Source organism: Anomalospiza imberbis, chromosome 1 (genome assembly GCF_031753505.1).
Source record: "Anomalospiza imberbis isolate Cuckoo-Finch-1a 21T00152 chromosome 1, ASM3175350v1, whole genome shotgun sequence".
In the NCBI taxonomy this organism is placed as follows: Eukaryota; Metazoa; Chordata; class Aves; order Passeriformes; family Viduidae; genus Anomalospiza; species Anomalospiza imberbis.
The window spans coordinates 138883546-138905517 of record NC_089681.1 but is presented as its reverse complement, the minus strand read 5'-3'; the positions used below and the strand labels follow the sequence as shown (position 1 = coordinate 138905517).

Genomic DNA, 21972 nt, shown 5'->3' with positions numbered 1-21972 from the left:
TGTTTTGCTAAGCATTTTGTGTAATTAGCTTTATAACTTGTGTATGGAGAGAAAGCCATGTTAGTAATACTCTTAAAAATTGAAGCAAAGCAAAGTATTTTTCTAGCTTTGTCCACAGTGTCACTTCCCATTGTTGTCATTTGATAGTTGATTTTCTTGCTTTCTAATACCTTTACCAAAGAACTCCAAACAAACAATTACAAACAACGATAAAAAAAATTAAAAAAAAACCCCAAACAAAACCAACAAAAAATTCCCGTGGTTCTTGGAGGACAGCTGCATCATTTTGTAGAAGTGGCTGCTATTTATGATTTTGTGCATTTTAATTTTCCTTTCTATCTAAGAAGGTTCAATAGCAACAAAATGAGTAAGTTACCAGAGAAACTTAGTGTTCTCCTGCAAGAAATGTTGCAAAATGTATAGTTTTTTTTTTTTTTGTTTTTGTTTTTTGTTTTTTTGTGTATGTAATGCCTGTTTGCCAGGTGGCGAAGGCTTCACAGGAGCTGGTCAGAGTGTGTGAAGGGCTTGGTGTGAAGTGACACTGGTGCTGGAGCCCTTCGGGTGTGTATGTGGTGAATGCCAAGGGACTGTTGCAGGTGTGAATGGTTTGGGCAGTGGTGTTGGCAGGAGAGGGAATTTTGGAGCTCGGGTGGTTGGGGGATGCTTTTTCCTAAGGATCATTGAAATAACTGGCTGCACACGACTGCAGAGTGAGCTTCCTAGGACTGCCTTCCCCTCTGCATTTCTGGCCTTCCAGTAATGATATGTAAGGAGCTGGTCCATGCTACAAGCCTCAACAGTGCATTATGCTGGGAATAACTCCTCTTGTTCTCTCATATCAACAGTGGGGAGTTAATGTACAGAAATGGCTGCTCAGCAGCAGCTTAGTGTTTGGGCAGTGTACTTGTGAGGATGTTGAAGACTGTTTGTGGCCTGGTTATCTGTGGTTTCCTGGTTTATGGTAGCTGTGGCATATAGGCTTTTTCCTCCCTCACAGATAGATAGTATGCATCCGTGATTTCTGCTATGGTATCTTTTCCTTGGTCTAAGGAAAACCCTGTAAGCCTTGTGGTTGTAAACCTTGCTTGGCATAAGGTTTGGAAAACCTACATAACTTAGATTTTTTTCTTTTTTTTTCCCCCCAGTAGGAAAGGTGAGGAAGCTGGGAAGGATCTTGTTATCCTTTGCCAACCTACAGTGAATTTGTCTAGTGAGCCTGCCTTCCTCCCCTGTATCTTCAGTGATAGTCCTTGGTGAAATGGAGGAGGTCTCTGTGCCTCGTTGGTTTTGTTCAGCTGAGGTGCCAGGTGCAGGCTCTGGTGAGAGGAGTAGCAGTTGCTGTCCAGCAGACCAAGGACTGTTGGTACTGCTGGCCAAAGTGCCTGTGAGTTGAATTTGAGGCTATTCTATAGCTGCTAACGTGAGCCAATGCGACTGCTGGCATTTCTTTCCCCACCCTGTTTTCCCTGCTGTGCTTTGCATTGTTGCAGAGATAGCGTTTGGGAGCTGCTTACTTGGAGACCTTGTGAAAGCCAATGAAGGAGAGAAGAAATAGCAGAAAGAAAGACCCAGGCTGTACTGAGGGGTGTAGGAGAGAATTTGGGGAGGCCTGGGGATATGAACTTGCTTAGTTGGCTGGGGCCACTGGTCACAGCATCCCTGGGTAAGTCACGCTGGCTGTGGGTCAGCATCAGGTGGGTGGAGAGCTGTGTCCCATCAAGCTCTGGCTGGTGTTTTGTGCCTTACTGGAGCCCTGCTATCCCAAGGGGAATGGGATTCCCAGTCTGGCTTCTGGGGCACCTCTGCCCCGCCTCTGGCTTGGGGCAGTCCTGTTCCTCTACCCCATCCCTGCAGTCATCCATGCTGCTGAAGGCCAGACTTCTGCAGGTGGTGGCAGGGTATGAAGGGATTGCTCCAGGTATGCCAGCATTAGAATTTTGTTTTGAAGACTGAATAGATAAATACTAGATTATTAAGCATGCCTTGGTTCTCCCTTCTCCTTTCCTAAAGCAGCTGAAAAAAAAATCTGTCTCATGAATTACAAAATAATTTTAGTCTAGATTTTATTTATTTTTAAATGAAACATTTACCAATATTAATTTAACTACAGTAGATAAAACACTTTTATCGACATAAACAGGAACAGAATAAGGAACAAAAATGTATATTAAAAAACCTTAATGGATGGGCGGCTTAGATCTTGGCAGTGGTGTTTTTGCAGGGGCAGGAAGAACTGTTGTGCTGTGGAATAAATATATGACCTCCAGTTGTTTCTGACCTGCATGTTGTAGCTGAGCAAAACTTCTGGTAATGATATTACACTGAAATTCCTTTATTTATCCTTTCTTTCCTTGAAGTCATGGGTGATATGTTTGAGAATTTTCTTTTAGTTGTTCTCTGATATAAACCAAATCTGCTCTCATCTGCAGAAGGAGGGGGTCATATAAACTAAATGAGCTGGCTGTTGTATGGACATCTTTCATATTATGACACACTTTCACTATTAATGCATATGTGCCAACTGTCCTGTGTCATAGCACAGTGCCTGCTTTATAGCAAAATGACAATTTTCCTCTTTGCACATTTAATGGGTTAGGAATCAAATATATTTCTGAACTTCATTTATTTGCTTTGCTTCCCAAGTGCTTCTTGCAAGAATTTCACTAGAATAAAATGTGATGCTCTATGCCAAGTTAAAATGTTTTCTGAGAGTGAGCAAGAAAAATAATGCAGATGTGCTATACACATCTTGGCAGAAGACTAGGGCTTTTTATAGCATATCTACCATAACAGCTCAAGCTTGGCAAAACATTCCTGTAGCATATGTATATGGCTTTTCAGGCAAACAGTAAACAAAGTTTAATGTGGCTTTCAGCACAGACTGAAGCTCACTGGAGTTGGGGACGCTTTCTCCTGATTTCAGTGCCATTTGAGCCAGACCAATTATGTGGTTGCACGTTTGTCTTGGCCTTTCAGTGTAGTCTCTTCTGGATTTAGTCTGTAATCAAAAGAGAATGTCAGAAACAAAAGTCTCAAATAACCTTTTCCTTTTGCCTGTAAGACTGAAAAGAGAGACTTATGTAGGCAGAAATAATCTAAAGCTAAATACAAAGAAATTGCACAAAATGCTTATTATCCACTGTTTCTGGGCTGCCCTGTGAAAGTTTGAACTGCAAGTTGTAGTCGAAAGACAAACTGTATTTTACAGAGTTTGGCTAAAATGGTAATGAGTTTTTCTTTTAGAGGATGTAGATCTGTCAGAAATGACAAATTCTGAGTTCTCCTCATGCCCTCCTTTTTTATCTTTTTCCTGTAACATTTCTGTGCTGTGCTTAGAGCTTCTCCTGCATATCTTCAAAAGATGGATGAACATCACCCGCTGAACTGACCTGTGCCCTCCCTCCTGCTTGCCATAGCTAACCAATGCTTCATCCATATAATTTAGACTCTTGAGCCTTCTTGGTGCGGGACAAGGCCCAGAGTCTCTAAGGGATTTGTGTAATTTTCCCAAAGATTATTTTGCTGCTGGTTAGAGTATACTAAAGTTTATTTCTGGTCTGAAGCTCGCTTTTATATTCTTTTTTTGGCTTCAGAAGCAACCAGGCAGAGAGAGGCAAAGGGAGAGGAGCCCTTCTGCCATGTGACACACGCAGTGTAACAGGCATGAAGGCTGTCCTTCACTCCTATCAGAGCAGTGGAAAGTGCTTCTCATTGAATTGAACTTGCACCAAAATAGGCTGGCTGTTCCAGAATTAAAACTAGCTAAATTTGCACTGACAACTTATGGTTACCTCCTAATTATGGAACACCCCTGTCCACACTTCTCTCTGGAAATAATAAATTGAATTTTAGGAAATCCACTGAAGTACATCAGTAAAATTTCAACTGGATCAGCTATGAGCTGTAAGTTTTCTGAAGCAGATGGTCCATCTCTGGCTAAGCAGGATTCTGCTTCCTGCTGAAATCTCTGGCTTCTGTGTTAATGTCAGAAATAAGGTGGGGTGGAGGAGGAGATGGCAGGGAGCTTCCCCTGTGTGTCACCGCATCAGGCGCGCACTGCTGCCCCGCAGTTCTGCTGCCAGCAGCGCCGGTGCTGAGCTGGGCGTGCTCTGCACACCCCACCCAGCTCTGCTTCTCTTTGCTTTTTTCAATAAGTACCTATAGCCTCACCTGGCTTTGATGCTCACAGAAAAGATGAGCTCAGAATAAAGCTTTGCATCTACATGTCTAATGTTTGAGGTCTGAAAATCCTAAAGAAAATATAACTTGTCTTTTTTACCCTATTGGATTGTCATGGTGGTGTGAATAAAAATACACACACCTTTTTGGTTGTGACCAAGGTCCAGATTTTTCATCCTGAATATGTATCTCCATGCAGAGTGATAAATGCAGTTGTAACTATTTATGGAACTGTTTCTGATACCTGTCATTTGTATATTGACTTAATTGTTTCAGTGGAACATTTGTCTTCTGAACACAAATGAGAATGAAAGCTTAAGCACAATCGTTTTTGTTTGGAAAAATAGCTGTTTTGAAAATATGACCATTTTTTCTGTGAATGTCGAAGGTGACTTGTAGCTTATCAAAAGCCAAGTGCTAATCTGCTAAAAATTTCAAGGAAATCTTATTTTTAATAATAAAAAAACCCCAGTGATCCAAGAAAGGCTGATGTAAAATTCAAAGTTTAAGGAATTTTGTTAGAGTTATCATATGAGGTTATAAATTACCATTTTAAAACATCAGTGTGCTGAATTCAAATTGATTTAATTTAGAAGATGTGTATTGTTCTGAATTATCAGCATAAATGTGTCTGCTTTTGCTATTACTTTACACACCAGTGAGGAGAACAGCTTGAATATGTTCTATTGTATTGTGAAACAAGATTGTACTTCTCATAGGAAGGATGAAAAACTCCAGAGTTCCAGAGAATGTTTTTTCCTTGTCTTAATATTTTAGGAGATTGTTTGGCTAGTACAGTATTATGTTTGATCTCATCTGCTGTAGATAGTCCAAAAAGAATATTTAATACAAGCTTTATGGCTATGGAAGTTTTTGAGTCCAAGGCAGTTTATTTTTTTTTTTCCGAAAACTAAATGAATTTTGATACAACCATGGTTTCAAGTAATAGAACTAGCTAGTGAGCCCATGTTTTGTTGTGTGAAAGTAAGTAAGGATTTTTTCCCCCCCAAAGTATGAATGAAGGGGATAGCTTTTGTGAAAAATACTTCCTAAAATACCTGTGGGGGCTGTTTCAGAGAGAGGAAGTCTCCATGGGACAAGGATGCTCAGCTGGGAGGTAGGGGAGGAGGAAGCACTGGCAGCAAGGTCATATTCTGCAGAGCTTTCCATAAACCTGCTGCTTTTCCAACACACATTGGGTGTCTTAATCACTGACACTGAAGTCTTTTCTAGAAAAGCTATGGATCAAAGAAAAGCTTTGAGTAAGCTGACATTTTTACTTCAAGTTTGGTTTGCACAAAGCTGGCATTTAAGAAAGCTTTCTCCTTAGGGTGAGGAGGATTCCCAGCATCTCTAAGCTGGCTAAAATGTTTCTTTTTTCAAATGGCAAAATTCTACTTTATTGCTAATTTTTGCATTTTTACTTTGCCTTTCGTGATGAAAGGGAACTGCATTCCTAATGTAACAACCTGCAATGTGTGTAGAAGAACAGAGTGAAATGACATCAGCCTTTACAAAATCAGAAGAGTATAAGGTGTGTGAGTCATCCAGTGAAATAAAATGTTATTAAGACTAGATTTTACTGTATGATGCAAACCTCCTGATGAAGTCCACACATGTGGACTTGGAACAGAAGTTTGGCCAAGCTGAGGGTGTTGCTGTGAGTCAGTGTCTGATTTCCAACAGCTGAGAGAGTCCAATCCCTCCCTGTGTGCTCTGTGTTTGTGTCCCATCACCTACCTTATAGTCATGGGATTTATTACATCTCCAGTCTGGTTTTTAAATTGAGGCCCACAGGTTTCTTGCCTCTCCCTTTTCTTCATCACTAGTGTGTGAAAATACAGCAAAGCTTTGATTTTGTTTTAGAGGAGTTGGGGTGTTGGACATACTGCCTGTTTGGAGGACAGCAAAGGCCCTGGGCGGCTTTACCAGTCTCTTGCAGCTGGTGCATCTTGCTCTGTGTCTTAACCAATGAAAGTTCATGACCTCTGTGTATCTGAACAGCTCACTGTATATAGACCAGGATCCTCCCTGGGAATTCTCCTAGCAGCCTGTCTGGTGCAGCCGTGGAGCAGCACAGTGCCCAGGTGCAGGTGCTGTGTGTAGCCAGTTTGTGTGTGCAGTTGTTTGTCCCACTCTTCTGTGCTGGGGCTTTCATCTGTGCATGGCTGGGAGTTACGTTTCTCTAGGAAAAAGCCTGTGAAACAGCTGTAAGACTCTCTGCCAAGCTGAGGTTTTCTCCTTTAGAAAGCAAAGCCCCTGTTCCTGGAAAATAAAAATGATGTTGTTTAATGGAATATTTTCAATTGTGTAAGTATACATAATTTTTTTTCTGAATCAAAATAGAGTACACAGAGTAGAAGAACAGTCTGAGAATCCAAATACAAGGACTTTCAGGTAGACTTCTTCAAACAGTATTTTTGGCTTCAAGGTTTCATATATGAGAGTGTGTATGTGTATATATATATATATATATATATATATATATATATATGTAGGTATACACACAAGGTTGTTATTTTGATGCTTGCAAACTTCTATCAGTCCAGACATCTCAATATTTAAAAAAGTATGAGGGGTTTGTAAAAAAAAATTATTTTAAGTTATTGAAACGTCCATTGTATTTTTAACAGTGCAGTTGCTATTGATATAGAAGAGACAAAACAAAGGCCTGTTAGTTGCTACAGGAAAACTGGCAAAGTTAAATTAATTTATTTGAAGTGTTTTACAAAAATACATGGATGGAGCCTTGTGTTTAGATGAAATGGTTTAAAACTTTGGTCGGCTTGATGCAGCCCTGGCTGGGGAATTGTTAGTGTATGCTATCTAAACTGTATGCTAAACCAGTCAAAAAAACATGCCATGCTTTAGTGTCTTTCTACTCATCAAAGTATTTTCTTTTTTCTCTACTCTGTTACAGAACAACATGCAGATTTTTCTTTGTAATGGAGTTCAAGACACTATCTCCACATACCTGCCTGTAGCCTTGGTTGTGCTCTGATGATTCAAAGCTAGCAAGAAGTAGTACAACCCACTTCTTCTATCTGCATTTGGGTAGGAAACCTCTTGGAGAGATCCCAGGTGCTTAAAATCAACAGGTTTTCTGAAAGAAAAGTTGTGCAGTTTCTAAGTACCTGTTAGGTTTTTTCCCCCGTCTACATCTAATTAGGTTTGTTGCTTATTCTTCTTAGTCAAGCATACTATATGTATTTTATAGGAGTTAATCACAGAAAATAGAAGTTGTAGTATTTTTAAAAATACCCCTTTTCTGTGAACAAATGAGCTGCACCTAGATGAACACGACACATACATTTTTTCTATTTTATTTAATTTTTAATCAGTCCTGTGTGAAACTTATTTTTGCCATGAGTTATGAATAATTCTTAGATTCTGTGCATGTATACAATATAATTAGGCTGTTACATTGAAAACATTTTTAATAAGCCTCTGAAAGTACATAAAGAAATAGCAACTGGAGGTTTCAAACTCAGGTTTGACTAAGTAGAGGATAGTCTCTAATTTGTCTAGCAGAAGAGAAGAAAGATAATTACTTGGGTTTTATCAGGCTTGAAGGTATAATTCGAGGTGGAATATTATGCTGTGCTTGAGTATATTTCTAACATTGTCCCTGTGCATGCAATTGTAATAATTTCTCTGTACCTTCTGCCTAAATGGACTTGTTATGAAGATGGGATTTTCTAATTTAGACCACAGTGTAAGTTATGGCTGAAAACGCCACTGTCATATCATTCTTCTATTAATCAAAACTTCTGGAGATGCAAATTGAAGTGCTCTGAGCTGAAAAAATTAAATAGTTTTTATAATTTTATGTGTGATATGCTCACAACTCAGCTGAAAAGACTTGAAGGTTTACCTTGTTCAAAATAGGGCTTGGCATTGCTTCACTGATTTAATAGTTATTTTTTATTGCTTTCTTTTCTGGTCAAGAAGACTAGCTGGTTTTGCTTCTCTCTTAATAAAGTCTTTTGCTTGAATTTGGACGAGTGCAGACATGCCGTTAGAGATTTGAGCGATGTTGAAAGACTCAAACTCTAGAGGTAGAGTTCAATGTACTGCTCTTAGCTGCTCCCTGTCTCTGGGGATGACAAGGGAGAAGATAGCATAGGAAGTAAAAGGTGGTTTTTAGTGCTGATCGCTGTCTTCCTGCGTTAGTGGATCCATTCTCAGGGCTTAGTGTGGCAAGCTTTGCTTATGTTGATGGGTGCTGGTGCAGTCGGGTCTGGGAGAGGATTGCAGTGTCTGGTTGGAAGGAATGCTGCTGTGGTAAATGGAAGGGGTGTGCTTTTAAATAAGTGTTTTCCAATAGCTGTCATCTGTATTTGCTTTAACCTCTTGGAATATCTTCTATTTTCTGTTGCTGGCCAGGTATGGAAGTGATGGAGAGTAATAAGCAAGTGTAGGTGATGGAGAAGAGGGGGTTTTGAGAAGCCAGAGTGAGAGGGGAGGTTGTGGTGCACCTGACAGCTGCAGCTGGTAGGTGATTTTTTGTATTTATACCAAATTCTGGAACTGGAGGTGAGATTGAGGGAGGAGTTTGAAAATGAAAAGAGTCCTCATTAAGTCATGAGTAAGGTTCCTTCATTAGGGTTTTCTGTTCCGGGCTCAAGAGTGTGGCACTGGGATTCCGATTATACTGGGGCTAGCCTCAAGTGTAGACCTGAGCTTAGTTACTGATTTGAAAAAGATGATTACTGCTGATTTGTGAGGAGGAACTATTACTGTTGATCTCTGAACAAAACATGGATGTGAAGTAAAATGGCAGGAAAAATAAAATGTGGAGCTGGTACCAGTTAGCATTAGTTCTGCCTTTATTTACCTGGTGAGGTCTCCAGCCAGATACAGTGCTAGTTTTTTTTCATCTTAAACATGTGAATGCCCTACAGCATGCTCAGTCAGTAGGACTAGAGCCATATTAAACCTTAGCATCAATTAAAAAAAAAAATTATCTTCTGAAGTAATGGAATACACTTGAAAAAAACGCAAATAATCCTTGAGAGTATTGTTTATAGAAGTTTAGTTTTAAGGTACTTCCTCTCCTTCACACTAACATGAAAGGCTGCATTGCAGTTTGTGCCCTGGGTTAGCAGCAATCAGAACCTTGAATTCAAAGAGATTTGTAGATCTGTTTTATTTAACCTTATAAAATAAGCATGATTATAGTAGTTGAATTTATATAGTGATTGTTCTTGAAGTTCCAGAAAAGCATTAGGCATGTTTAGAAAAGAGTGACTACATACTTAAATCAGTGCCACTAGAAGGAATTGAAATTACACTCCTTCAAAAAAGATTGAGCAATTTGGAAAAGTAATAGCTAAATATTATTGCTACAAATTGTTCCCTGGAGATGAAAATAAGGCCTGCTTTCATTAAAGTATCTTGAAAAGTATTTAAGAGATAAATTAACAGGATACCATGATTATTTCCACATTGCTTTTGCAGATGCTTACTGGAAACCAGTTTTCCTTGGAGGGTTTGACCTGGAGGTACCTGCTGGTGTGTCCAGGAGTGTGCTAACCACAGATACTGTTCCACGGGTGTCCCTTAGAGGCGAGATGGAGTGTGGGGGTCCTGGCCTCGTGTCAGCCTGCTTAGGCAGTGTAGAAAGCTCTGTCCATGAGCTAGAATGTGCACACAGGAAAGGAGGACAAAGATGGGGAATATAGTCTTGGGAACAGTGTTATAGAGCACAGGGGAAACTCCTGAACCTTTCACTATTAGCAGGGTTTTCCTACAAGGCAAATCACTAGAAATGCTCCATATATCTATTTTGATGTTGATTTGTAGCTGTTTTTCAGCATATGTTATTTTGCCACTTTATTTGTATCATTTACCAGATTGATCCAGCAGCCATAGGTGACACGTTGCTCCTCCTCTAAAGCAGACAGGGAATTGTTGTGCAGGCAGCAGGCAGTGCCCAAGCACCCTGCTGCCTGTGTGTGCTGCAGTGAAGGGAGTGTGGGGGTCTCCTCCCACATGCACCCCACTTACAGCAACTGCAGAGGGGCAGGGAGATCTCCTGGGTACCCCTGTGCATGGCTGACAGGGTGTAAAAGCACCAGGGATGCTAAAGCTCTAAATCCTATCAAAAACATGCAATATCATAGCTGACCTAAATTGAGATTAATTTTATTGTGATTCACGTAACTTGTGCATTCCTTCCACATGGTTCACAAAGCTGTTGATATTGGAAGTCCTGCCCACCAACCCTTGAAGTTCCCCAAGGAATAATACAGCCATGGGGACAGTGAGTGGGATTTAATATTTTGTCTTAACTTTATACTTACAGTGTGTTGGAAATGTGAGGCAGTGGATGTAATAATGATTTTGCAGCTCTCTATATATTAATCATTGTTTAGAGTTCACATACCACACGATTAATGCACTGTGCCAATTTGGGAACATTTATCAGAAGTGATTGTTATTAACTTTCATGGTACTTGAGATTAATGGCCCCCAAATGAAAATCTTATTTCAAGTACATTTCTGAAATAAATTAGGGTCTTCCTCTTAAGCTGGATGTCACTTGGGTAGACGACTCTGCCCTTTTAAATTTTCTCTTGAAACATTTTACCAGACTCACTATTTTTTGTTTGTTTTGTTTAATCGGTGTCTATGAGGAGTAACACGTGTTGGTCTACAACATGCAGTTCTGTATGTACAGACATATATGTGGTTGGTTATTCCAGTAAATCGCATAATTCTGGTCTAAATCTAGTAGTGTATTTGAAGAGCTGTTATGATGGCTGAAAAAAACAATAAACTGCTTAAATCCAAGTAATGCTGCAATGATGGGTAGGGGTAAATAAACTCTTGGAAGAAATAGAAAGCACTTTTTTCATCAGATCCACTTACGGTTCAGTTGTCAAGGTGCAATCTTGGGATGTTCTGCATTTCTTCAGCATTGTTGCCCAATTCTAAATCCCCGCACACAAGATTGTGCACCATTATAAACAGTACATTTCCCTGCATATTTGTGAGCTATGGATTTGATTACTGTAATTCATATCTGTCATCTGAAGCTAACACTAATAATTCAAAATTGTAATCAAGAAACAGTTTTGTTGCATTATTAGTTGCATTTAGATGCAGATTATGAAGTATGCTCTGTGTGACAGCAAAATAAGCCAAAAAGGGCACATTCAGCTTTCCTTACTCGTGGATTTACTGCAGTGCTTCATTAGATGTCTTGGATTTTCTTTACATGGGCTTGAAATAAATCCCATGTAAAAAATTTATTTTGCAGTTTGGGCAGGACAATATTATTTGGTGCTCACAGCATAGCCATAATGGAGTTCAGAGATGCAATGTCATATTTAATTTCTTCCCCTTAGCAAACAGGACATAGTTACTCACAGTGTAAACTATCAGTAGTCATGGTGAAAAGTTAGTCTTTCATAGCCAAATGTAAAGCTTTATTCTTCATTTAATGATTATCTAATTTGGTTGCCACATGCGTTCTAGTGGCAGCACAAAGTAAGTTTTCCTTTTTTGCAAGTGCCCGACTTGGTGCTAGTAAGAGAGTCCAGGTGCTGACCTGGACCTGCCCTTTGGTGGTGGCACCTCCTAGTGGTTACAAGGCTGTGTGCTGTGAAGAAATGTCATCATGTCATTAGTTTTGACAGTGAGCAGTGTTTTCAGTGCCGTATTTTTGGAATAGGCTGCGAGGAGACATGTAAAATGTAGCCAGAACCCCAGGACCTGGGGGTGTTGATCAGCAGCTGGGCTGACCATGAGCCAGTGTGTGCCCAGGTGGCCAAGAAGGCCAGTGACATCCTGGCCTGTGTCAGCAATAGTGATACAGTGGCTAGCAGGACCAGGGTGGTGACTGTCACCTGTACTGGGCACTGGTGAGTGCAGGACACCTTGCCTGTGTCCTGCTTTGGGCCCCTCACTGCAAGAAAGACCCTGAGAGGCTGGAGCATGTCCAGAGAAAGGGAACAGAGCAGGTGAGGGGTCTGGAGCACAAGTCCTAGGAGGAGCAGCTGAGGGTTATTTAGCTTGCAAAAAAGGAGGCTCAATAGAGACCTTACTGCTCTCTACAAGTCCCTAAAGGAGGTTGTAGCAAAGTGGGGGCCTGTCTTTTCTCCCAGGTAACAAGTGATGGGATGAGGAGAAATGTCCTCAAATTGCAGGGAAGCTTTGAATTGGATCTTGGGAAAGGTTTCTTCACAGAAAGGGTTATCAAGCATGAAAAGAGGCAGCCCAGAGGAGTGATTGAGTCAGCATCCCTGGAGGTATTTAAAAGACATGTAGATGTATCACTTAGAGACGTGGTTTTGTGGTCAACTTGGCAGTACTGGGTTAACAGTTGAATCTGATGATCTCAGGGGTTTTTTCCAACCTAAGCAATTCTGTGATTCTGTGCATAGTCCTGCACTAGAGAAGGAGGAGTCTCATGCAGTGCCACAGGCTGGGGATGGGGACAATGAGTGGGCAGGAGCCAGCCCTGCACACTGGCAGCAGGCAGTGTCAGCAGGGCATATCCAGGAGACAAAGGAAGAGATCCTCCCCCCTCTGCTCAGCATGGTCCCTGTCCAATTCTGGGATGTCCTCAGGTCCCTTCCAATCTGAATTATTCCTTGGCATTAAGCTGTTGGGGCATATAGAGATTCTATTCTATTTAATAGGTAATGAAATTATGCAGTACATAGGAAAGTTGATTTAAAATAATTAGTGATATGATTTCTCGTGGGTTGTTATAGATTGCTTCTAGGTAAAGTGGATGAGGTAAATAAAAATTCCAGGCTTTCATGTTGCATGGGGGATAATGTATTAATAGAAAGAACTTGCATATCCTTGTAGGGTAGGAAAACAGGAAGTTTACTGCTACATTAGACCTTGGACTACTTTCCTTACAGATGAGGAAATCACCACTTCATATCAGAAAAGCAAGGATTTCATATACATATTCGAAAGTTCATGTAAACTGTGAAGTGGCTAACAGCCAAATTGACCATTTCTAATACAAACCTTTTGGCACTTGAAGCAAGATTAAGTAGTTCCTTGATGCTTTTTTTTTGTATTCCAGTATTAATGCAGCACAACTCAATATGTAGTAGTGTTCCAGCAGTTTACCAACCATATTAGTTTGATTTAATTGGTTTTACAAACCGATTTTTGAAGTGGATGACTATTTGGCTTATTTTTTTGGCTATCAGACTTCTGCACTGAGGACTGCCATTGATAGTGTAATGTGATTAATTTTTAAGTAAATGGTTGTTGAAACTGGGCATACTGGATGCATTCAAAGCCCAATATTACTTTTTTTTTTTTTTTTGCTTCATAAATACAGTTTCTAACATTTCAGTGTGTCAGGAAGAGTGATATTTGCCATATGTTCAGATTTTGTCTTGGATGGATTTCTGGTATGCTAAAGCACTTTTAGCAAGTCTGGGAAAGCATTGGTGAGTGTAGAACTGGAACAAGATGCTTCAGTGATCAGGCTTGTATGTTTATCTCTTTTTCATAACTGGTTCATATCAATTCAGTGTGCATCCCTTGATTGAAGACATTGTATATAATCTGTTGTGTTTGAAAAAAGTCGAATCCTAGACCAAACCCTGTCATTACAGCATGAAGTGTAACCTTTCTGAATGTGTATTCCTCTTTCTCAGTAAAACAGAATAGCAAGAAATTAGCTTTAGTGTGGTGCATCTTCAGAAAAAAGAGCAGCTTTACAGGTTAAGGATCAAAAAGATAAAAGGGATAAGGCTTATTTTCTACTGTACAGCAGTCAGCTGTTTTCTGTTGTAGTTTGTAGCCCTTTTTTTCTAAACTTTGTGGGATACAGGGCAAGTGTATGTGAATATGCTCTAAAATTCATGTGAGGGGAGTGATTGCAGGTGGAGTGAGGTCAGAAATGGAAAAGATAACTGTCCCTTCAACTCATCACCTGGTAACTTAAGAGTTGCTACACGTATCAGTTGCTTTCTGAGCCTTACTGGGCTGCTTTCATTTATGTTAAGTATTTTTGTGGCTTGTGCCCTCACTGAGACAGTGAATGCACTTATGTTGTACCAGTATTGTCTACCGTCCGTGCTGCAGCATCGATGTTCTTTAGAGAGCACAGTCGGCTTTGGGGCTGATTCTCCCACTGGTGCTCTGGTGTGTTGTGCAGCAGATCTTCATGCCTGAAATTCGAGGAGACAGATGATGGGATGGAGATGCAATTTAAACCCAGGAACTTGTTCTTGCTGGCTTCTCAGGCTGTGGAACGTAACTGGAAGCCAGCTGACGTTGCAAGCCTTCATGGCTGTCTTTTGGCACCTGACTGCTTGTTTGGATGGTTTCCGCCTGCAGCACAGAGCTAGACAGGGAAATGAATGAATTCACTGGCAAATTTTCAGATATATTCGTTTTTTATTAACCATAGTTTCCTTTCAGACAGTGTTAACACGCCCAAGTGCCATATGCTGCTGAACAGACAAGTCCAGTACACACCTCAGCTTGGTGATTTAGTTGGTTTTTATCTGTGTGTATTCTTGCCACAAAGGCTTTATCTGTTCTCAAAAAACTCAATCCAGTGAAGATAGCCACACACATGGCCTTATAATCTTGAATTCCAGATGGTTTGAAGCAGAAACGAATAATATGTACTTACTTTCCTTTTATCTCCTCATTTATAATTGAGAAGTTATATTTACATACTTGGATATGATTCTTCTCTGTCCTTCGTCCTGACAAGTCTGTTTTCCTTTGAGGTACTAAAGTACCTGTGCACAACTGTCCAGCTGATAGTGGTTTTTAAAAATCATATAAGGATCTGTGTTAAAGCAAAAAGCTATAAATTATATCTATATTTAAATAATTTCAGTTGGTCTTGATAGGAAATGGAGAGCCTCTGGGAGCTCAGTTTGGCAAAGCCAATCCATTTCTCGAGAGTGTTGTGTGGTGAAAAATACTTCCTATTTGGGCAAGAACAGATCAGAAAATATAGGAGTGTGGGGAGAAAAATACCTGTCTTACTTGATTTCCACATATGTAAAACATTGTAGTGGCAACTGGTCTGCACCCAGCTGAAGACAAGCGCAGTTGGGGAATGTGGGCAAAGTTAAGAAGTACAAAGACCTTGGGGAGAGCGTGGTGTCCTCCCTCAATAGTGTTCTCTGCATGGGCTTCAAACAGCACACAAGAAATTACACACACACACACTGCCATCCCAGCTCCAAGTATGTAATTGTAGCCAGGCAGATTATTGTTGTTTTTCTGATGCTTCAGGACATCCTGCTGGTGACAGGTGAGATTAAATCGCAGTAGTGGGCACAATTAGTAAACACTAAGCATTGTTTATCAGGCTTTTAGGAGCCTGATTTTCTGCTTTCTGTTAAATACATTGCTACCTCTCAGAGGTTAGTGGTGCTGTCTTCTTGTAAGATAGGGACAAAGTATTTTAAAGAATGATCTTATTTACCGTTAATTTTAATGTTAAATATTTCAATATATTTTTGGAAAGGGTACATTTGTGAAAACCAAGGCACCTATTTAGATGTAAAGGAATAAGAAATCTTCCTATGCCATTTAAAAAACACATTGCTGTTTCCATTCTGATTTCTAGATATTGTTTTCCACATATGGTCCTTGTTTCCATTATGTGGGAACATAAAATTGTTAGCTACAGAACACTGAATGATACTACTTAAACTAATAGGTTTCTCAATTTTTCCTTTGTGCTTTTTAGAAGTCATTTTATATAATAAACAGAATGTGAATGGCTGCATTCTTGCTGCCTTTGTAATGTGCTCTTGCTTCCAGTCTCAGTGCTGATGTTCACTTAGCAAATATTTAACTTCCATTGCTGAGGATTAGAAAATGTGGTGCTCATGAGCTTAAATTACGAGTACCTTTATAATCATCATCAAGTTGAAGAGTTAAATGGGTGTAGACAGGAAACAGGAGATCTGACTTGCTTAGACTTGAGCTGAGTGATGCAATATTTAAATGAAGATATTATAAATCAGGTTTAGCGTTACTTCTATCCTTGTATTCAATGAACTGAACTTGCTGGTTCTTCTGCATGAACTAGTGACAAAGGCATCTATGCAGCTTTTTCAAAATAATTCTACTTTGTTAACTTACACATTGGTGGAGCAGTGAAGCTAATGAGTTCTCTATCACCACTTGTTTTTCTGTCTAAATGCATTGCAGATTTTGAGAGTGCAGTACCCTTTTACACAATCACAGCAGTGAAAGAATATAAATGTAGCTTTGTTTTATTGACAAAATAAGAAAATCTGATTCTACTATACAAATTCAGGTTTTGAAACAACAGCATCATGTCTGACTAAATGGTAACTGAAGCAGGTTTCTTGAAAAACTTGTGGGAGATGTAAAAAATTTTGTTTCATAGTTTTTTCCTTTTTTTTCTTTTTTTTTTTACAGAAACTTTACTTTTATAAACTTGATTTACTTAGCATTTTCTTTTTTTCTGTTTAATAATTCAAAGACATTTTCCTTTAACTTGTGTAAGCACCCTGTGCAGGTGCCCTGTGCAGATCGCTGTGGGTAAGTGCTGGTGGCAGTCCCTCATTTTTGACATCTCACTTGAGAGCCCTGCACTGCTACCCAGAGAGGGTGATGCCAAAGGTGTTGAGGTGTCCTGAAGGAGTGACTGGACCACTTTGCCCCACAGACAAAGTTATGACAACTCCAGTAAACTCTGGAAATAGCCAATTTCCACTTTAGGAACTGGTCTAAGCCAAAACAGTGTATTTGAGTGCTTCAGAAAATGTTTGAGGACTGTACTACTGCTATTGCATAGGGAATTGTGAATATCTGTTTACTGGCTGAGATTGAGAAATGCAACTTAACCAAGCCAGGAATACAGATGCACTTGTAACATCCATGTCGGAGTACTTAAATTCCAGTCTGCATCAAGTCTTGTTCAGTTTCTTTTGTGTTTAGCAGACAGTGCATACGAGCTGGCTGTAGTACAACATTATGTTCATTTTAAACAGAGCACAGAATAGGAATTTAAATGTGAACATTTATGCAGTTTGGTTTTTTCATGTTGTTTGGTTGAATAATATATAGAAATAATTGCTAAAACTTGGAACCATAAATGGCTGTGGATTTTCATAACTTGGTAAAATCGCTAGTTTTAATGTTGTTTTCTCTTTTCTTGGTTTCTTTTTTCCCCCCCAGTATGGTGTAACTAATCTCTGTACAATGTGAGTACTCTCTTCCCTCCCAGACCTCTCTTCCCTCCCAATCCTCCCCCACCAAATCCTTGATTTATGCAAAACCTTTAATAGAGCAAAAGGGCCTCAAGAGAAGACTGTTCTGATGTTTGGAAAGGGCTTTAATGAAAAGTTGCATTGTTATTTCATATTTACTTACCAAATCCCGCCAGAGTAAATTCTTGCCAAACTAGTTTTATATATTTCTTGTCTGGTCTTGCTCACGTATTGTTTTGTATCAGGACCTTGTCTGACAGGAAAAGCGACCAGAGCAGTTCAGCTATGGCAGTACTAATAGGTGATGCAGTAAAAATGAAGTCTATCTAAAACTTCTTATGCAATATTGAGAAACTTTTAAAGGAAGTAATTAGTAGAAGCAGCTTATATATCAAAGCTATTTTTAAGTAGATTGTGCATGCTGAAATAGCACAATAGTTATTTAGAAATGGGTGTTTCTGCTATTGATTCTGTAATTGTGAATGTGTTTTTACATTTGCCTTGGAGGTAGGAAACAGTTGTGGTAGGAAGCAAAAAAACAAGGATACATGGATATTGAAGTTGTAGTTTCAGCTTGGGTGCTGTTTGTTTTGATGGATGTAGTCAGGTCACTGAGCCAGTATTGCAGTTACCTGTTTTTAATGTTTCCATTCTTCAGTAAGAAGATTAATTGTTGCAAACAAAAATGGTGAGTTGGGTGACGTATGAGGGATCAGGCTCTCTTAAAGCCCAAGCTAAGTTTTCTGTCTATGATTTTGCAGTGAAGGCTGGCTTATGGTTCACTTCTAGCTTAGCTTTGAGAGGGAGAATCTCAGCAGAGGAAACCTGAGTCAAGTCCTTCAGGACTGCAAGGTGCTTCACAGCTTGGCTGCTTGATTGTGTCTTCTAAGTCTTGATCTTTGCAAATGTGTTCCAGTCTTTGCTGTAGATATGAGAGGCAGAGGAGATTTTTTTAATGGGCTGGAGGATGAGGAAGGATCTTTTTTCCTTTTAATCTGAGAGCAGAGTTTTCAAAGACTTCCCTTCATAGGTATTTGTTAAAAAATGTTGAGAGATTTCTGGTGTACACAGGTGACTTTGTCCAGCCCTGTGTGTTAGTGGAGTATTCAAACTTACAATTTTATCCTGGTGTTTGCATTATGTACCTTTTTTTACAGAGCGGGTTTGTGTATTAACTAGCTATGTAGGCACCTCTGTATGCATGACAGTGTGAATAATGTAATGCCATTTTTAATTATTCCCAAATCTTTACTTTAAAAAAATGTATGCTAAATTATCTCCTGTAATATGCTGCAACAGTGAGTCTGTTTAGAGAAAACCCACATACTAGAAATCCAGCTAATTGTATAATAAGTGCTTGCTTAGAAGAGATGGAAGGTAATGATATTTAATACTTAGAGAAGTCAGAGAAAAAAGTCTGTAATTTAATTTTTGAAATGACTAGCCTAATGACTGTAAATCTGAAATCTGATCATCTAATGATGATGACTTGCAGCAGTATTTAAGGAGAATGTACTTATACAAACAGTGACATAAATTTTGTAGTACCAAATATCTCCAAATTATTTGACCTAGCATATATATCATATGCAAATACATAGAGTTCTAGTATATTAAAGCCAAGATGCATATCTGTTTATGTTCTTTTGTGCAGCATGTTCTGTCAGGATTTAAATATGTGTATGGATTTAGAGGAATTCTGGTAGTCCCATTTCTTACCCTGTTCTATCTTTGAGAAATCAAAATATTTTCAAGCCTTTTAGGGTGGAGGTTATTTATTTATTTATGACTTATGTTTTTAGTGTGGGTGGGATTTTGTTCAGTTCAGGTTTGGCTTTGGCGTGATGTTTTTATTATTTTTGTTTGTTCATTTTGTCACTTCTAGACACCATACCTAAAAAGGTTCATGCTAATTGCTATTTTTAGGAAGTCAAAAACTTTACAAGTTGATGCAATTTTGATGGTCCTCCTGGCAGAAACTTTGTGCAGCCATGCCTTCTCAGGGAAAAGCAAGGGAGCTCTTTTACTATGAGACAATGAACAGCAGCCTGAGGTGTATTTGAGAAGCAGGATTATGCAGCATGATCAGCCCAGGTGTTTACAGGGCAACTTTCCCCCATTAGGAAACAAATCCTTTAAGAATAGCATGTTGAGTACTAACCAGCACTTGGGTCATATGCTGGAGACACTTTGTGGACACAACCTTACTCCCTATGCTTCCTTTGCTATCAAAAGTAGTAATAAAGACTGTAAAGCCAGTCTTCCCAGTTACTGCTAGACACCCGTATAAACACAAAGCCTCACACACACATTTGTATGCATATATGTGTGTGTATATGTATCTGTCTGTATATATAATTTTTTATTTCAAATGTGGAAAGTGTTCTTAGTATAAGTTTTAGGTATTCCATTTACCACCTCTAGCAAAGGACAGGTAGAAACATTTTGATGGTGTTTAAATGTTGGTTTGTGCCTTTTATAGCTGTTCTGTAAAACCCTCACACCTTTTACACTGCATGTAACCTTTTGTGCCTGTTGACTACTGTCTGGCATACTTTATTTTGAGAACAGTGTATTTTCCTTTTATGGAAGGAATATTGGGAATGTAATGTGCAGTAATATTTGGAATATGTCAGAGTCCTATGTGTCAGTGGTGGGATTGTGACTCATTCAGATCTGATAGAAGAGGGAAGACTACATATCTAGTCTGAGGCAATTTAAAAAAAGAACTTGGGCTTTACATCTCAATTTACATTTATTTACAGATATATGACCTAAATAGATGTTTGATGTCAAGAATTTGTAGGACTGCGATGCTGACTATATGCTGGAATAACATTTTCCTGTTGGCATGTGATAATCTGATACTATTTTCTTCTTCTTTTGTGCAGGATCCAAACTACTGGATACAAGTCCATCGACTGGAGCACGGGGATGGTGGGATCTTGGATCTGGATGACATACTTTGTGATGTAGCTGATGACAAAGACCGTGTAAGTACACATGGCTACGAAAACAGTGTGGCACAAACTGCGCATCAGCGCATCAGTGGTGTGTGTTTCCTGCACATGTCCCAAAGTGGGAGCCAACACAGAGGTTTTAGACATTTTTTATGTAGTTTTGAAATCATGGGTTTTCCATCCTTTCTGGTTCTTTAACAGTTCAAATAGGAAAAGGCATCTGCAAGGACAAAAATACCTAAAACAGTGGAAAATTAATGTGCAAAAAAAAAAGCGTCTGTAAGTTGGCGTTGTAGCTTTGTGTTACCATGTTACCAGTTGAATATGTGCAAAAAATCATGCTGGTTTTAAACTGTTGAGTGTTGGGGTTTTTTCCCAAAAATATCTTTTGGAGGAATTGCTAGTTACACAGAACTTGAGACAATAATTATACACTGCTGAGCCTTGAGTGCTTTTATTCTTTTTTAAGTAGCGATTTGGATCACAGTCAACTCAGAGACCTTTTGTTTATTGGCTGTTAGTTTGAAGTTATAGATACAAGTACATGTGGGTAAGAAACAGTGTGGCAAACTGTAAAGTCATGTAAATATGCCACTTTCTCTGGAAAGCTGAGGCTCTTGAAAGCATCTGAGCCTCATACCGACTTCAGTCTGGAAACATGTTTCAGGATCACACTCCTTCCCAGACAGTATCCTTAATTGCCTCTGTTGGAACAGGCACTGTCAAGGCTCCTTGAAAACTGGCCAAATGATGACTCTTAGGCTAATTTTTCAGAAATAGATACTTTGCCTGTAGTTATTTCTTGTGACAAAATTTAATTGACATGGTTATTTCAACCAGGACTTTACAAAGAAAAATTATGTGAAGAGTCTTGGGACATGAAGACTCCTCACTGTCTGAAATGTTGGGATTACTCAAGCTGTATAGAGTAACAGTGCTGAGTTTTCAGGAATTTCTTCCATAAAAATAGTGCCCCGATAAGATTTCATGAAAAGCTAATTAAAACCTCTAGTTGGTTATCTCATATTGAAGTGCTCAGCTGTGTGATTAGTTTAGCTTTTGCTTACAGGCCTCAGGGAGGCTGGTGCAAGTTGTCACTAAATAGAAATATTTATATATATATATACACAGAGAGACTTAATTGAAAAAATGCACTTCTTAGCTCCTCGTGTGCTCTTCCCCTGAGAAGTTTGAATTTTGGTGACTTTAAGACCTTATTCTTTGGCTGTTACCTGCCTTGCTGCCTTCAAGTGGGGTAATTCCTCCCAGTGAAACTCTGTGGGTGTTTTTATGTGCATGACTAATAGCTGAAAAACTCTGACTGCAATTGAAGCAAGCAAGGCCATTATTACAATATTGTTTTTGTGTATAGATGGACAAGATACTTAGCATTTAGTAGTATTTACCTCTGCATTCACCAAGCTCATGTCTACTGATGGCACCTATGATTTAAATTTCCTTTTTTTAAAGAACCTTGCAGCACTGATTAAGAAGGTGCAATATAAACATGCACTGTGCTATACTGGTTTATATCCTTGAATTAGTCATTCTCACTTGACCTTCACGTTTGGATCTTTTCAGGTATTCTGGTCATTAGTCATTGGTTTCTAGTTTCCTGTAGTGGGTTTAACAGCTGACGT

The 21972-nt window shown here is 39.2% G+C and overlaps 1 protein-coding gene across 17 annotated transcripts in view; it reads left to right on the top strand.

Moving 5' to 3' along the window:
• Positions 1–21972, top strand: part of PARD3 (par-3 family cell polarity regulator) — a 445891-nt gene that overhangs the window by 28217 nt on the left and 395702 nt on the right. For all 17 annotated transcript variants that reach the window (XM_068173465.1, XM_068173476.1, XM_068173422.1 and 14 more), the window contains exon 2: positions 20264–20365. In XM_068173465.1, coding sequence (XP_068029566.1) covers positions 20264–20365 — 102 coding nt within the window. The remainder of the gene's footprint in view (positions 1–20263; positions 20366–21972) is intronic.